The 12,183-nt window shown below is 35.5% G+C and overlaps 1 protein-coding gene across 1 annotated transcript in view; it reads left to right on the top strand.

Annotated features, from left to right (window-relative positions):
* KCNH5 (potassium voltage-gated channel subfamily H member 5) overlaps positions 1–12,183 on the top strand; it is a 272,418-nt gene that overhangs the window by 57,088 nt on the left and 203,147 nt on the right. Inside the window, exon 6 of the mRNA XM_069465044.1 lies at positions 2,698–3,090. Within this exon, the coding sequence (XP_069321145.1) occupies positions 2,698–3,090 (393 nt within the window). The remainder of the gene's footprint in view (positions 1–2,697; positions 3,091–12,183) is intronic.

Genomic DNA, 12,183 nt, shown 5'->3' with positions numbered 1-12,183 from the left:
GATCCCTCAAATTTGGTCCTGATCCCCAGTGTCAAGGATTCCGGTCTTCATGGAGGCAGTTAATTAATTTTCCATGTGCATTGACATCCTGCCGATTGCCTGCAGCTTGCTCACTTTTATGCCGAGTGGAGATAAATACAGGCACCACTGCCACATCAGTCAGTGGGCCTGACCTCCTTAGAATCAATGCTCTCAGATCTTCCGAGAGGAAGAATGCATCTGTATTGATACAAAAATACATCAGAAAATGTAATTTCATCCTCTCTCGACCTAAGGCTTATTGCTTATGAAAGTGCAAATGAAATAACAATGAAAGTGAAGACTAGTTACTCACTGTTGTATAAAAGAGCCCAGGGACAGAGCTAAGATTAAAGTGGCACTTTGCATATGAGAAAGATCAAAGCCTAAACACTTGTGCACCTTTTTTTGTTTTTGTCGCCATCTTCTTCCTCCTCTTCCTTCTGCTTCTTTCCCTCATTGAGCACTTTTGATGCAAGTCACTCTCTGAAGACTTGGGTCCTGAATGTCTAAAGAAATATAAGACAAGGATCTTACCTTGGGCTGTATATTGTAATCACTTAGAGAGGTTTTGAAAATAGAGATTCTCTGAGATCCAGAGACCAATTTAATCATTCTCTGGGGTGGAGTCTAGATACGAGTACATTGTATTTTTTTTAAACATCCCCAGGTGATTCTAATGTGTAGCCTGATTTAAGAAGTAATGAACTCGGGGGTAACCCCATTCTGTCTCTAGAGGAGAAGACTTACATTATTCCAGGGTACTGAGCAGGGCCGACCTGTCCCTTAGCACAGTAGGCACAGTGTCTAAGGCCCACAACACTTTTAGGGGCCCACAGTATGTTTCAGTTTCCATTAATAGCAGGAGAAAATAATGAACTTTCAGGTAAAAACAAAAATTGAATGCGTGATACTAATATATTCATCTTTGTAACAATGCTATTGTAAAATATAATTTTTATTTATTTTTTTAATAGGCGAGTGGGGTCCAGGAAGGCAAACAGGCTTAGGACCCATGAAGGTGATAATGTACCTTGGCACTGAGTTTGTTCTTATTTCCCAAGTCTGATTTCTTTGTGCTTGTTCTATAGACTGTGCGGATATAGATAGAAAAATACTAACATTGAATATGAAGGAAATTTTCATGTTTAGCACAGTGAAATTGGAACTGATAGGCCAGTGGTTGAAAGATGAAAGCAAAGCCATGATTATGTACAATTCTGTGTATATAATAGTCCATCCAACGTGAGGTTTACATTCCTAATGGGATAATTTGCTGCTAAACAATTTAAGACCTTCTAGGAAAAATATGTCTGGGCACTGATAATGTGGGAAAATACATAAAATATCTTTATAAATAGTTCTTAAAATTCCCCAAATAAAGATAGCAATTTTAACACATAACAAAAGAGAATACCAGTGATGTTTTTCATGTTGTAAATAGTAATAACAGATAATATATACTTAGTTTTCAGATATATAACTTCTGTGTAGGAGAGAAACTTTACAATACTCTCCCAAGTTTCAAAAGATGCTGGTATATTTGCTTTGCTTTGTGGCATATAACTCATAGAGTTACATGCTAGCAAGTATTTTTGTTTTTGTCTATTCCTACATGCAAATGTTTAATGCATTATGATTTTATGGTTTGGACCTCTTGACTCCTACCTTCGGGGCATTAGTCATAGAGACACTGAATAATTGGTTTCATAAGATGGGTGAAGCTGTTGGAAACATTATTTAAGAAATTCCCATTCACCAAACTCTTTAATCCATTTGTTGTCTTTAGCTTCACTGATGGCCTGGGGCAGAGGTTTTTGATCTGCTCCTTCCACTTTTCCGGAATTTCCAGGCTCCAGGCTCCAGAAGGCAGCGTTAAGTCCTGTGTTTGCTACCTTTGCTCAGGGGCGCCCAAACTTCTACCCTTGCTTTGTCATCTGCTTTTTCTCCTTGTCTCTTACTGTAATTAAACCTAATCAGAATAAGTCATTATAACCTTATACTGAATTTTTTCTATTTTTCAGAAAGGTATATAGAAGCAAACCTGAATGTTTAGTATTTTTTTTTTTTTTTTTTCCCTGAAGGGAATTTGCATTTGGGCAGGAAACACAATATCCTTTAAGTCCCGATTTCAGGGAGAAAAGGCAAAAGCAGGCCATAACATTTGCTACCGTGTACACTGCGGTGTCCTCATCAGGGTCCTGGCTAGGTATCACTCAACAGCAAGATCACCAACCGTGGGAGGCTGGGGTTCAGCGAGGCCATCAGAATCAAAGTTGTATTCTCTGGGGCACTAAATATGTGTGAAGAGTTAATAATAGTGAGTCACCCAAGTAACTGTTGGACATGAGAGACATGTGATTCTAGAAGTGTGCAGAAGGCACTCTCCGAAGTGGACATCCGGCAGTGTTGGGGATCAGTGCTGGCCACTGCCACAGAGCAAGCCAGCTGGTCCAGCAGATGGGTCACCTTTGGCAGAGTGATTGGACTTGGAGTGACTTCCTTTGAACAAACTTTGGGACAACTCAAGAGAAGAGGGAGACAAAGCTTCAGAGCATGACTGGCCTTGAAACCAAGTCATGCCAAATAGGCTGAGGTTTGACTGCCAGTAAGTTTGAATTCATCACTACCTGTGCAGAGATGTCCAGGTCACTTATACACACATTTTCTCTCTTTTAGGTTCTTCAGCTGGGATCAGATATCCTTCCTCAGTACAAACAAGAAGCGCCAAAGACGCCACCACACATTATTTTACACTATTGTGCTTTTAAAACTACTTGGGATTGGGTGATTTTAATTCTTACCTTCTACACCGCCATTATGGTTCCTTATAATGTTTCCTTCAAAACGAAGCAGAACAACATAGCCTGGCTGGTGCTGGACAGTGTGGTGGACGTTATTTTTCTGGTTGATATCGTTTTAAATTTTCACACGACTTTTGTGGGGCCTGGTGGAGAGGTCATTTCCGACCCTAAGCTCATAAGGATGAACTATCTGAAAACTTGGTTTGTGATCGATCTGCTGTCTTGTTTACCTTATGACATCATCAATGCCTTTGAAAATGTGGATGAGGTAAGTTTTTTGTTTTTGTCCTTTAGAGTACTGAGGATCATAAGTTTTGAAAACATCAGGATAAGAGGATGCCATAGATAATCCAAACTTCTTTTCAGCCACCACTTTCAACCTTCACCCTATTAAATAAACACTTGCCCTAAGTTCTCACATTTGATTGCCTTAAATTAATTTTTATTCACCTCTTTTCCTTGATGTCTGGTTGAAAATGCTGATTACTAAGAAAATGGCTGTGGTTGGAAGTTGTGGTTGGAGGAGGTAGAGAAGAAAAGCCTTTAGAATCAAATGCAGTTTACGAATCAAATGCATTGAAAAATGATGAAATAGATGTTTTTTCTTTGAAAAACTGCAGAATTTAAAAATTTTGTGCATCTGTAGATCTCTTGACTCTTGTCCTCCAGGTATATCTGGCAGCAGTGCAAGAGTTAACATAAAAATGCGAAAACTTTTATGGAAGAGCAGTTCTTAAATTTTTGCCACTTTGATGTCTTCCTTATAAGCTGTTGGTTTAAATTTTGTCTCAATACATTTGTGGGTAGAAACTGTATTGAATGACTTGATGTCTGGTCTAGTTCAAGGTTCTGGTCCTTCAGGGTTATCTGTGCACCTATAAGAGAAATATTTAAAATGTGTAATATCTTAAAAAGGCCACTTTGTAGCCTCTAACTTAATAGTGGGTGATTTTCGAGTTGCTACATCAAGCCAATAGGATGCAATCAATAATTTCAACTAATAATATATAAATGAGTCAATATAGAGTATACTTATTATTAAAATGTGTTCACAATGATAAGTTACTAAATTTTCTTAAATATTCTACTATGTAGACTGCTCAGATAGAAAATTGTCTATTACCTTGTTATTGTTGCTGTGATTCTGTGTGTTGGGAGATAGATGGACTTTTCTTCAGTGACTTTTTCCATAAAATGTGTACAATCAACTCTAACAATATTCCAAACACATCTTTCCAAAAGTTAAATGTAGACATTATATTTTTGTTAGTGTACATATAATTGCTACTTCAAAAATTATGGAAAAAAGGAATCATAATAATTTGTTTTCTAATTTCAGATTCCACATATATCCCACTTTTAAGGGTACATTTATTTCTTTCAAATTTATCTTTTGGAAGAGGGTAAGAAGGAGTTAATTTTAAAAATGCTAATCATATGATAAGGGAACAATAAATAATATATTTCACATACTATCTGGATTATTACATTAATACATTAAGATTTTGGCTATTTACAACATAGGTATAAAGATTTTAATAAAGATTATCACTCATGGAATCTTAGAAAGGTGATCTCATAGAGAGAGAGAGTAGAATGGTGGTTACCTGGGTCAGGAGTGACTGGGGAGGGGGTTTGGAGAGATGTTGATCAAAGGATCCGAAATTTCAGTTAGATGAGAAGCACAAGTTGAAGAGATCTATAGTATAACAATGTGACTATAGTTAGCAATATACTGTATTCCAGAAAAATGCTAGAAAAGTGGATATGAAGTATTCTCACCACAAAAATGATAACTGTGAGATAATGCTTATGTTAATTAGCTGGATTTAGTCATTTCACAATGTATATATACTTCAAAACAATGTGTTATACATGGTAAATACATACAATTATTTCTTTCAATTAAAATAAAAACAATCAAAATATTGGCTCAATTAATAGAAAAGAATATACATTAAATATGTTGTATAATAAATGAATTTATAATTATAAATGCATACACAATTATATAATAATATATACATATATTGAAACGTCCTCAACCTCACTCATGTTAAAGAAAAAACAAGGTAAAACTACACTGAAATACCACTTTCATTTATTACATTGCAAAGATAGAATCTATGTTTAGACAATAGGCTGGTGAGTATGATGGCAAAGGAGGTGCACTGCTCAAATCTCCCTTTATGAAAACTTGCTATGTGGATCAGTCAGTGATGTCCTGGGTCTGACTTGGGAAAGCTCAGTATTAGCATCTCTTCCAAACTCAGCATTCAGTTATATCACATTGGTAGCTTGAAATTGGCTGTAGCTATAATATCTATATCACAAAAAGTAACAAATACTACAAATCAAAGTCTTTACCAACATACCATTGAACGCAGTTAACTGAGGGCTGCGGGATTTTCTGATCTGCTGTAGCTCACATGCTAAAGCAACATTTCCCCGGAGGCTGTTCCCAGTCAATGACTGAGAGTGGTGGGAACACTGTAAATGGTCTACACCCGCTACTTTTGCTCTGTGACTGGCAACTGACTGTGCTGCGGTCTGAGCTCCCTCCTCCTACCCAAGTCTTCCTTGCTTGTTTCCCAAGTGTCAGGCCTGCATTGTTATCTGAAAGCTCCCCTGTCCCTCTCCTCCCCACTGTATCCCTCCCAGGCATTTATCTCAGTAAACTTCTTGCACAAATAACCTTGGTTTGGCATCTGCTCCTTACAGGACGTGAACTGAAAAGTAGGGAGTTGGGGCAAGGCACTCTCATACACTGCTCAAGGGAGGGTAAAATGGTAAACCCTCTAAGAAGAGTAACTGGCAACATCTCCTTTGAAAAAAGAGCAGACTCTAGAAGCAACCAATTTCAGTTTTTTAGGGGATTCTTTTATTATTTGCTTCATAATATAACCAAACATGATTAAATACCCACTTCTTGGTTTTTCAGTTTTAGGTTTTGTCTTTGACTTCTCACGGTGCAAGATGAGGTTTTAGCTCCCTTTTATGCCTGCTGTCATTATTTACATGCACCATTTCCATCACCTCATTCTCACAATATAGCTATATCATCCTTTGGTTTAATAAATATTTATTGTATTATTATTCCTACCAATATCTTCTTTATAGCTCAACCTTGCAGCATGCTGTGATTACTTTTCCCATTCTGCACTTTCCATTTTCCTAGGAGGTGATATCTCTCGGGGTTCATTATGTAACTTGCTTAGTTTTTTATGTATTTACCACTAATTCAGCCACTATCTCTCTGCCAATTGTCTAAGTCTCCCCTCCTTACATCGATGCAACAGATATTCTGTCAACAACATTGTCTTAAATGAACCTCTCTTCACTCTACCCTCCCACTTGATTGATAGTTGTGCTAGCTATTAATATAATATTCTAGGCTAGAGATAATTTTTCCTCAGAGTTTTGAATGACACAGTGCCATTGCACTCTACCTTCCTGTAATTCTGTTAAGGACCTTGAAGCCATTGTGATTTCTGGTCATTCACATGTGACATGTTTTCTCTTACTGGACATTTCACATATCTTCTTTGTCCCTGGATTCTGAAACTTTCTGATATTATGCCTTAATATGGGTCCATTTTCATCCATTTTGATGGGTATTGACTGGGTGGCTTTTCTCAATTTGGAAAAGCACATCTTCTGTCTTGATTTTTTTCCTATGATGATTTTCTCTACCCCTCCCCACCTTTTCTCCATTTTCTCTTTCTGTGACTCTTTTTATTCAGATATTGTACCTATCCTTTTTTTCTCTCCTATTATATTTTCTAATCCTTTATCTTTTTGGTACACTTTCTGGGAGGTTTCTTCAACATTATTTTCTGATTTTCTTTATCTCTAATAATACTTTTTTGCTTAAGGTCTAGTTTTCTTGATACTATTATAGCTAAATTAGCTTTTGTATAGTTTTTGGTATGTATATTTCTATTGTTTTACTCTATATCATTCTAGGTTATTATTTTATAAGTAGTATGTCCCTTTAATAGGCAAGTTTACTCTATTTACATTTATTGTGATTACATTTTGATTCACTTAGGACATCCTATTTTCTACTTTTAAATACCTTTTCTTAGCTTTTCTCTGTTTTTGTTTTCCTTCTGTTCATTCATGTTTTGATTGATTGAATTTTTCTTTAATCTCCTGGATCCTTTACAATGGTTTGAAAGTTTTTCTGTTAATTGATTATTCTTACATTTTTAACATCATTGTTGACTGAACAAATTCCAGAAATTTGTAACTATATTTACCTTGCTTATAAATAATTCAAAGACTTCTGTTTACCTTCTATCTTTCAAATTATTATTGTCTTATATTTTGGCTCTACCTTTTTTTAACTTTCCCTTTTAATATATGTTATTGTTTTATTTGTCAGCACTTATTCAGATTTTCAAATGTTTATCAGTTTTTTTGCTCACACTATTTTATGCATTCTTGACTGTCTTTCTGATTCAGTTCCTATAGATAGGCTGTTTATTATCTATTGTATAATATCCAACTCTCTGCAACATACCTCTTTCAGGTAGAGTTCCTGCATCATTCCCAAGCAGCTTGAATTAATATCTTCACCATATTTCATCTTCACTTATGCACATGCATGCACATTAATATGGTTAAAATTATTTTTCTTTTGTTGGCTTGCGTGGGTTCATAAGCACTATAGTAGTTGTTGTACTACTGGGACTCTTACGCCTTGTCCAGAACATATTTTGTTGTGAGACTATGGAATGGTTACTCTGGCTCTCAGTTTCCACAGTGTAAGAAAAGTGAAGGAATGCCTGCTCACTTATATCACAAGGTGGTTGTGCAAAATAAACAATGACTGTGCTTGTAGAATTCGGCAAGTCTGATGGGGTATTATTATTTCATTCATATGTGTTTGTTTCCTCAGCTTGATTATAAATCCTGTGATGGTGAAGAATGTGTCTTCTGTCCCCTTGGTATTTCTTCATTGCTCTTAATGTGTATTAGTGACTTACTGACATGAAGCAATGAAATGTTAGCAAGGTTTTCGTAAATTGTACAATGACATAAAAATAAAATGGAACTTAAACATAAGGTGACTTGGAAATAAGAGAGAATATGAGTCTGAAAATTACAGTTTAATCATTTAACATGATGCAGGTGCAGAATGACTTAGAAGACTTAGTAATAATCTTTATTTTCAAGATTGTCAACATGCTTTGTGTAGTTAATTTGATTTACTAGGAATTCACAAACTGGATATGTGATTCTTTAAGAAAATTGTGAGGCAGACAAGACAGATTCCATTGAGGCAAGCATTCTGTTTGAAAAGAAAGAATACACATTTCCTAGAAGGCATAAACAAAAGGTAAAAGATGTCACCAAGAATCCAAAGAATAGGATTGAGTTCCTTTGTAGTGTGCATTTGAATACAGCTTCTGGAGGTCCAGAGAGCTAGATTTCTATGAGGTTTAGATGAACCATAGAACATCAGAGAAAGACGGGGCAGCTGCAGGTGACATGCTGTTCAGAAGCAGAGGAGGATTTAGGAAACATGATACATAGGGAATTTAGATGATGATAAGTGGTATTAGTAAGTGGTAAACATGATAAACTAGTTCAGAACAAAATGCAGTTGGGAAAAAGATCACCCATGTGTTGACTCAGGAGGAGAAATGAATGGACCAATGACTGCTAAGTAGAAATATATAGATATTTTTAATTTTCAGAAAAGTTTATGGAAAATAATTCTTTGTCATGAATTATGCTTATCAAGCTGCCACGTGCAATATTTCACTTTACCTTATATATTTACATTGATAATTATTATTTCTGATCCAGTCATCAAGAATCGGAAATCAGAGAGGCCAATTATGCTTTTGTCAGCCTAAACTCTCTTTCTTTGTTCCTCTTGTTGCCATCTCAGACCTTCTACAAAGAATAGCATGTTAGAAATTATTATTTAATACAGTTGGCTTGCTATTACTTTTTCATTAAAGCCAATAGATAATTTAAAATAATATTGGAGTTGTGTGGGTGGGAGTTACCTAATTTTTCTGTTTTAGTTTTCCTAGTTTTAATCTTATTAAATCTATAGAAACACTGCCTATCTTAGCCCATTTTGTACTGTACAATAGAATGCCACAGACTGGGTAATTTATAAAGAACAGAAATTTATTTCTCACAGTTCTGAAGACAGGGAAGTCCAAGATCCAGGCTTTGGTGTCTTGTGAGGGCCTTCTTGCTTCATCCTCACATGGTATAAGGCGGAAGGACAACAAGGACAAACGTTGTGTCCTCAGATGGCAGAAGAGAGCAAACCCACTCCCGCAAGCTCTTTTTATAGCATCATTAATCCATTCAAATCCATTAACACTTCCCATGATGCCCCACCTCCTAACATATCGCATTGAGGATGAAGTTTCAACGTGAGTTTTGGAGGGGACAAACACTTTGAAACCACGGCACTACCCAATCCTCCTTGGAATTGGTTGATTTTTCTTTTCACTGTGTTTTTCAGCTGATGATGGCATGCCAACATTGAGTCCTAAGCAATCTGCTTCTAAATCTAACTTTGTAAAGAGCATGAAACTTTTAAAAATAGACTTCATTTTTTAAGGGCAGTTTTAGGTTTACGGAAAAATTGAGGAGAAGGTGCAGAGATTTCCCATATACCCTTTGCCTCCATACATGCATAAATTCCTCCACTACCAAAATAGCACAGCAGACTGGTACATTTGTCACAATTGATGAACATCATGGACACATCATTATCACCCAGCAACCATAGTTTACATTAGGACTCACTCTTGATTTTGTACATTCTCTGGGTTTTGACAAATGTATGATGACATGTATCCACCATCACAGTATCACAGATTAGTTTCTCTGCCCTAACAATCCTCCATGCTCCATTTATTCATCCCTCCCTTTTCACTAAACTCTGGCAACCTCTGAACCTTTAAATGTCTCCATAGTTTTGTCTTTTCCAAGTGTCATATAGTTGGAATCATATAGTTGGTAGCTTTTTCATACTGGCCCTTTTAGTAATATGCATTTAAGATTCCTTTGTGTCTTTTCAAGGCTTGATAGCTCATTTTTTTAGTGCTGAATAATATGTCATTGTCTGAATGCACCACGGTTTATTTATTCATTCATCTCCTGAAGAACATCTTGGGTGCTTGCAAGTTTTGGCAATTATGAATAAAGCTGCTATAAACATTCATGTGCAGGTTTATATGTGGACATAAGTTTTAAACACATTTGGGTAAATACCAAGAAGCATGATCACTGAATCATATGGTAAGAATATGCTTAGTCTTATAAGAAGCTGCCAAACTGTCTCCAAAGTAGCTGTACCATTATGTGTATTCCCAACAGTAATAAATGAGATTTTCTGTTATTCTACATCTTTGCCAGCATTTGGTGGTGGTAATGTTTTGGCTTTTGACCATTCTCATAGGTGTATAGTGGTATCTTGTTTTAATTTGCAATCCCTAATGATAGATAATGCTGAATATCTTTTCATATACTTATTTGTCATCTGAATATCTTCTTGGATAAGGGTGTCTGTTAAGATCTTTTGTATATTTTTAATTGGGTTGTTTGCTTGCTTATTGTGGTTTTAAGAGTTCCTTTTATATTTTGGATAACTGCTCTTTATTAGATATATCTTTTGCAAATATTTTCTCTCAGGCTGTGGCTTGTCTTCTCATTCTCTTGGTAGTGTCTCTTGTAGAGTAGAGATTTAAATTTCAATGGAGTCCAGCTTGTCAATTATTTCTTTCATGAATTGTGCCTTTGGTATTGTATCTACAAAGTTATTGCCACACCCAAGTTCACCTAGAATTTCTAGAAGTTTTATGATTTTGTGTTTTACATTTAAGTCTATGATCTATTTATTTTGAATTAACTTTTTGTGGAGTGTGTAAGATCTGTGACTAGATTCCTTTCTTTTTCATATGTGTATATCCAGTTGTTCCATCACCATTTGTTGAAAAGACTATATTTGTTCCATTGTATTAACTTTGCAACTTTAAGATCAGTTGATAATATTTATGTGAGTCAATTTCTGAGTTCTCTGTTTTGCTCTATTAATCTATTTGTCTATTATTTCACCAATGCCCTACTCTCTTGTTCGCTATAGTTTTATAGAATGTCTTGAAGTTGTGTAACATTAGTCTTCTGACTTTGTTCTTCTCTTTCAATATTGTATTGGCTATTTTGAATTTTTCACCTGTTCATATTAATTTTAGAATCAGTTGATATCCACAAAATAACTTGCTAGGATTTTGGTTGATATTTTGTTGTGTTTGTAGATCAAATTGAGAAAACTGACATCTTGACAATAGAGTCTTCCTATCCACAGACATGGACTCTCTCTCCATTTATTTAGTTCTTCTTTGATATTGTTCATCAGAGTTTTGTAGTTTTTTCATATAGATCTTATATACATTTTGTTAGATTTATATTTAAGTATGTCATTATTTTGGGGGCTAAAATACATGATACTATGTTTCTGATTTTAAATTTCAATTATGAATTGCTGGTATATAGGAAAGTGATTCACTTTTGTATATTAATTTTGTATCCTCTTTTTTGTTCATTTGTTTGCTTTTTTGAGACAGATTCTTGCTCTGTTTCCCAGTCTAGAGTGCAATGGCATCATCATAGCTCACTGCAACCTCAAACTCCTGGGCTCAAGCGATTTTTCCGTCCGAGTTTCCTGAGTAGCTGAGACTATAGGTGTGCACCACCATGCCTGGCTAATTTTTCTAGTTTTTACTAGAGATGGAGTCTCTTCATGTTGCTCAGGCTCCTCTTGAACCCATGGCCTCGAGCAATCCTGTGTCCTGGAACCTTGCTGTTAACATAATCACTTATTAGTTTCAGGTTTTTTTTTTTTTTTTTTTTTGCCAATATATTCACATTTGCAACATAGACAATCATGTCACCTGTGAACAAAGTTTTATTTCTTCCTTCCCAGTCACTGTAGCTTTTATTTTCTTTTCTTGTTTTCTTGCATTGTCTAGAACTTCCAATATGATATTGAAAAGATGTGGAGGGAGGGAATATCATACCTTGTTCCTAATCTTAATGGGAAAGTTTCTAGTTTATCACTCTCAAGTATAATGTTACCTGTAGATATTTTTGTAGACGTTCTTTATCAAGTTGGGAAAATTCTTCTCTATTCCTAGTTTGCTTAGAGTATTTTTTTTTTTATCATGAATAGATGTTCAATTTTGTCAAATGGTTTTCTACATCTATTAACATGATCATAAAGTTTTCATTCTTTAGTCTGTTGTTATGATGGATTATATGAATTGATTTTCAACTGCTGAACCAGAGTTGCACACCTGGAATAAATCCCTTTGGTCATGGTACA

This window comes from Eulemur rufifrons, chromosome 2 (assembly GCF_041146395.1).
Source record: "Eulemur rufifrons isolate Redbay chromosome 2, OSU_ERuf_1, whole genome shotgun sequence".
Taxonomy (NCBI): domain Eukaryota; kingdom Metazoa; phylum Chordata; class Mammalia; order Primates; family Lemuridae; genus Eulemur; species Eulemur rufifrons.
Note: the sequence above shows the minus strand (reverse complement) of the source record. Positions and strands in the feature narration are given on the sequence as shown.